The 6,116-nt window shown below is 33.1% G+C and overlaps 1 protein-coding gene across 1 annotated transcript; it reads right to left on the bottom strand.

Annotated features, from left to right (window-relative positions):
* Positions 1–334: 334 nt before the first annotated feature.
* On the bottom strand, positions 335–2,761 carry LOC114282291 (uncharacterized). Its single transcript, XM_082890759.1, has 2 exons — positions 1,891–2,761; positions 335–1,653 (listed from the first exon to the last, which is right to left on the bottom strand). The coding sequence occupies exons 1-2, from the start codon at positions 2,580–2,582 to the stop codon at positions 645–647; spliced, it is 1,701 nt and encodes a 566-aa protein (XP_082746885.1). The 5' UTR covers positions 2,583–2,761; the 3' UTR covers positions 335–644.
* Positions 2,762–6,116: the final 3,355 nt, after the last annotated feature.

Raw genomic sequence — 6,116 nt, 5'->3', positions numbered from 1 at the left:
GCATCCTAAATTGAGATTGAATTGTACACGGATTATTCATAAATCTATTCTATTTCATTTTCTAAATATACATCAAGTGATCACCTGTTTCATTGTATTCTGATGTATAATCCATTTACCATTCCCACCTAATTAAAACCCCTGTTTTTAAACAACATTCATAATACAGAAAACAAATTTGAACTTGTACACAGAGAGGGAAAATTTGTAAAAAATTGATATGGTTTTTTCAATCTCTTTTTCTTCTGCAACTTGATTGACTTGTCAATATAATTAGTATTAAATTAATTCCTTGTAAATGGAAATTGCAAAAGAAGAGGAAACATAAAAGATATGAACTGATTAAAATACATTTATTTTTACCAATACATTGCATCACACAATACAATGAAGGCAATGAATCACTCTTACAATGATGATAAAAAGTACAACAAATTGCACTTACAGTAAAGAATAAAATACAACAAATTCAAAACACCAAAAATGGGAGAAAGATCCCAACAAATTTACAAACAATAAACACTCAAAACATACTGTAAATTAATTTAAAAACTTGCACACATTTCCAGAGTTTTAAAATTCAGCTTATATGGTATATATGACTGTATTGCCGATACTGATACGTATCCCAATACTGCTTGACATTACCCAAACCTGGATGCACAGCTGAAGTCGAGGTTGTAATTACACTCCTCGCATTGAAAGGCAAGGTCATCGCATGGATTGCCGCAGTTATCACACGGAGGTGGATTGTCCTTCGACTTCCTCACAAAACTCAGAGGGTGAGGATGATCGCTATGGTTCTTAGCCTCAAACTTGAAATTTAGGTGCTCAGCAAGGTCACAAATGCAATCGGGATGCAAACCAACTTCACAATCCGCGCAACAATAGAACCAATGTTTTGGGTTCATTTCCTTCTCACAAATCTTACAACAGTACTCTTTGTCAAGAGGACAATAGGTTAGCACGAGGGCATGTTTGTCATATCTGTGCTTAACTGTTCGCGGCAGAGAAGCACAACCAATGTGGAGGTTGAAATTGCAGTGTCTGCTACTGCATCGGAGTGCATACCCTCCAAATTCTTTTTGACACGCATTGCAACGAGCACGTCCTGGGTCTTTATCCAGAGCCAGGACATGCTCATGCGCATCGTGCTGGATTGTGAGTGGAAACGAAGCACACTTGACATCAATGTTAAAGTTGTAGCATTCGCCGCACTGGTAAGCGAATGTGTTGCAGAGAGTATCGCAGGCGTTGCAGGAGATACAGCAGCTAGTGAGGAGATTGAGGGTGTGTTTTGGGTGAAGTGGATGTTGTATTTTGCTTGGCAGATCAGCACAGTATTTGTGGAGAAGGAAGTCACAGTCGGACTCAGAGCAACCATAGTAAGGAGCTGAGATGAGTTCGAGGCATGAATTGCACATTTCAGTGTTCTTTAATTCGTTCGAGATTTGTTCTCTGTTTCTCCCAGAGTAGACCTCGAAGAGGGTTAATGGGTGATCGTGATAGATCTGCTCGAGCGCAGTTGGTTTGCTGTTGTCTTTACGGCTGAGTTGTTGTAAAAGATGGTTTGCTAGATTTACTGATGAATCGGCCATGGGTAACCAGACTGGATCGGATGGTTCAGGTTCATCGCCTTCATTTTTTTCGTCTCTGAAACCAAGAATTTAAGAATTAGAAAATGTAATAAAAAAGTCATGAATTGAGTAATCATGGAATAAGAATAAGAACATGAAAAAGTTGAAATTGACACATTCATCAATTTCTTCATTTGCACTCTTTTCATCCCTGAAAAATAAAAGTTAAGAACAAAAATGCAATAAAAAAGCATGAATTGTGTAACTCAATGAAACTAAGGATATGCAAATTTTAAAAATGGCATACACATACTCATCAATTTCTTCTTCTTTGGTGCAATTAACATGGGCAACATATCTGCATCCTGCACAACTATAAACACAATTCTTTTGGTTCACCACCTCAGAGCAGATATCACAGTAGAGCTTGAACTTGGAAAATTCTAACTGAAAAGCATTAGACAGAGTAAGAGGGTGGTTGTGAGAGCTATGTGCGACACTGTTCGGCAATGAAACACACTCGTGGTGCACCCAATAGTAGCATGTGGTGCATTGGTAGGAAATGCCCGCATAATTATGTGGTTTGCCACAGGCATCGCAAGAGAACGATGCTTGCTTCAATTGGAGAGTTAGAGGGTGGTTGTGACCGATGTGTTCAATGGTGTTTGGCAATGTAGCGCAGTGAACGTCAAGTTTGAACTCGCAGAGAGAACAGTAGTAGAGTAAATTGCCCCAATTTTCGAAGCAAGAATCGCATTTTTGTGTGAGGTCAGGCTCAAAGAGGAGGGACAAAGGGTGTTGTGGGTGGGCAGGGTGGTTAGTTTCTTTGGGTAGTTCTGCACAAGATTTGTGGAGAAATAATGAACACTCATTGCAACTGTAGATTGGATCTATACCCAATATTGGCTTTGTGCATCCTATGCAATTTTGATCCTCATTAGCAGCAGCATTGTGATCTTCAACCAAGACCATGGGATGTGGATGCCCAAAATATTCAAAATCCATCTCTCTCTGTCCCTCTGTTTGTGTGTTTGGATGTTTGTTTGTCTGAGTAAATCTTGGATGTTGTTGTGGGATGTGATAGGAAGGGCTATAGCTTAAATACAAGACCTAAATGGATAAGAATTGAGCAGAGTTCAATCTTTAATAATTTATTTTTGGACTGAATTGTTAAAGTGCATGATGGAAGAACTTATTTGAATGTCGCAAGTTTGTAGGGTGGGTTGGTTTGACAAAGAGTTTCTGGTTTTCAAAAACTTTAAAGTTGTGAAATTAATTGTGAAGTCAACATTTTGTTAAATCACATGTGCATTCCCCTTTGCTCACAAGATTTAAATGGTTTCTATTTTTAGGATACTTTCATAAAATATCATTCTAGGAAAGATCAACAATACGCAATGAACGTATAGAATGTTTTAGATACAAAATGCATAGATGTGAGATAAAAATTATTTGTATTTGTAATTGCAATGATATGGACATATGTGTCGTGTTTGTGTATTCTCTATTTGTTTTATTCTGTACACCTAGACTTTCTCAAAAAAAAAAAAAAATTTGTTATCATAATTCAGTTTCTGTTTGAATGCTGCAAGTAGATGCAACTTTTACCAGCTGTGCAGTGTACATATATGACTATTGACTCTACAAGATTATTTTAATAATTTTTTGATTTTTTATGAAAATATGTAAAAAATAAATAAATAAATAAATAAAATGATCTAATAACTTGTAATAATTTTTAAATTTTTTGACTAAAAAATATAATTTACCAACGAGGTTTTAATTATTTAATTGGCTGTATATGCAACATAATAAAACTTTTTACGCACGCAGACAAGTGGTGAGCACCCCATGTTGAGTTTCAAACCCGATGGCTTTGATTCGGTCATTCATTCATATATGGATAATATTGTATTTTAGTTCTAATCCTGACGTGTATTATCCTTCGTTATAAGATGTTTCAAATTTGTTATTATTATTTTTTTTCTTTGCACATTAATTAAATATAAAAAAAATGATCTAGACCCTTGAAAAAAATATCTCTTAATTTATCCTTCACTTTTTAATTTTTAATCTTTTTAAATATTAATTTGATGCACCAATCAAGTTGAACAACCACCCATGCTTTTTTTATTTTGAAATCAACAACCGCCCATGTGAAATGACCCAATCTTCAATTTGCCTTCCAACAATAGATATATAAATAAAAATCATTACTTCGCGAAAAATTAATAAAATATTCCCCTTTAATTTTGGATAGTAAAAGAGGTCTAAAATATCTTTTTCTATTTGTTAAGGTCTTTCAATAATATTATTAAAAAATTTCTCTGTGGAGTTAAAATTTTTCTGTGAAAATATTGAAAGATCCCAATTATTAGGAAAATGTTACGTATCTTTTATCTTATAAAATTATAATATGAGGATGTTAAATTAAAATCCTTCCTATTTATATTATTTATATGCACCAAGTTGATAATTTTTTTTTGAGAACTCAATTTGCTATGTGAAAATTTTGCTACCAAAAATTCTAACAATAAAATAATGGTAAATTTCACCATTTTTTTTTAAATTTAAAGAAAATATATTGAATATGTCTTTTATAATGAAATATATATTTGATTTAATTTATCATTATATTCTCATACTATTTGCATTAGTTTATGTTGTTTTAATTTTATTTTAAAAAGTTAGTTTAATTATATCAAACTTGTGAGACTTATTATAGTGCGAAAATATAAGAATAAATAAAAAAAATGAAGAATTTACAGTCAAGTCTTATTTTGACAAAAGACTCTACTCACAAAACTTTAAATTCATGAGTTCTCTATTAATTTTATATGATCCATCTATCCTTATAAATTCAAAAAACACAAAACGCCCCTTGATTTTTTTTTTTTTTTTTTTAAATTTTCATTCCACTCTTTCTTTCTCTATCTTCACAAATTCCAGATTTCTTTACTATTTTTGTTCATATCTCTTTCTCTTTACAAATTTCAGAGCAACAAAGTTAGGAGATCATCTACTATCATCAAGCATTGATTCAGTTAGAATATTCTTATATTCAAAAAATCAAAATGGTGAAAACAAGTAAGAGCCACCACAAGAAAATACACTTTTGGCGACCACTTTGGTTGACTAAAAAAGTTTTGGTCCCCAAAAGTTGTGAAATTGGTAACCAAAAATTATGTTAGTCGGCAAAAGTATAATATTTAGCTACTAAATTTTTTTAGTCGGGGTATATTGATTATTGGTGACTAAAAAAAATTAGTAGCTAAAAATGCCACAATTGGCGACTAAATAAAATTTAGTCACTAAATTTTCCACAATTGGCGACTAAACAAATAGTTTAGTAGCTGGATAGTTAGTTTTGGCTACTAAAATTATTTAATCACTGAATGAAAAATAAAAATTTACTTTTTATTTTTGGCGACCAAAAGTTTGATAGCCAAATATTTATTTTAAGTGACTGAAAAATATTTTAGTCGCTGTATAGTTAGTTTTGGCTACTAAAATTATTTAGTCGCCAAATGAAAAACCAAAATTTTCTTTTTATCTTTGGTGACCAAAAGTTTGGTCGTCAAATATTTATTTTTAGCGACTAAAAAATATTTTAATCGTTGTATAGTTAGTTTTGACTGCTAAAATTATTTAGTCGCCGAATGAAAAATCAAAATTTTCTTTTTATCTCTAGTGACCAAAAGTTTGGTTGCCAAATATTTATTTTCAGCGACTAAAAAATATTATAGTCATTGTATAAGTAGTTTTAGCTACTAAAATAATTTAGTCACCGAATGAAAAACAAAAATTTACTTTTTATCTTTGGCAACCAAAAGTTTGGTCGCCAAATATTTATTTTCAGCAACTAAAAAATATTATAGTCGTTGTATAAGTAGTTTTAGCTACTAAAATAATTTAGTCGCCGAATGAAAAATAAAAATTTACTTTTTATCTTTGGCGACCAAAAGTTTGGTCGCCAAATATTTATTTTCAGTGACTAAAACAATTTTTAGTCACAAAAGAACTAAAATATTTAGAGGGAGACATTTCAAATTTTGGAGGGATTTATAAATTATTTTTAGCGACTAAAAAACTATTTTAGTTGCCAATAACCACATATATATATATATATATATATATATATAAATATTCTTCTTTCCCCATTTTGTTGCCCTCAATGGAATTTGTTTCTTTGAAGCAGCTCTCTTTCCCATCTGTGGGTCATCGATCTCAATCCCCCAAGTCGCTCTGTATGTCTTTGCCACCATCGCCGACACCACCGGCTGTCTTTGCTGGCACATCTAACTATAAGTCTTGTGGTGGTGATACCAGAGAGCAACTCATTTGTTACGGCTAGGCTAGGGCTCCACACTGATTGAGCCGCCACCGGTTTGACTAATTTGATGGTCGATCCACCGTCTTTCTATAGGAACAAGCCGACTTGGTTGGGGATTGTAGCCGGTGGATCCTCCACTGCTGGCTTCTCAGCTTTGTTCACTTCCATTCGAGGTGGGCTTGATGTTGCACTGGCCAGTGGTGGCG

The sequence above is a fragment of the Camellia sinensis genome, chromosome 10 (assembly GCF_055761805.1).
Source record: "Camellia sinensis isolate YWXY chromosome 10, ASM5576180v1, whole genome shotgun sequence".
In the NCBI taxonomy this organism is placed as follows: Eukaryota; Viridiplantae; Streptophyta; class Magnoliopsida; order Ericales; family Theaceae; genus Camellia; species Camellia sinensis.
The sequence above is the reverse complement of the archived record's forward strand: the minus strand, read 5'-3'. Positions and strand labels throughout refer to the sequence as shown.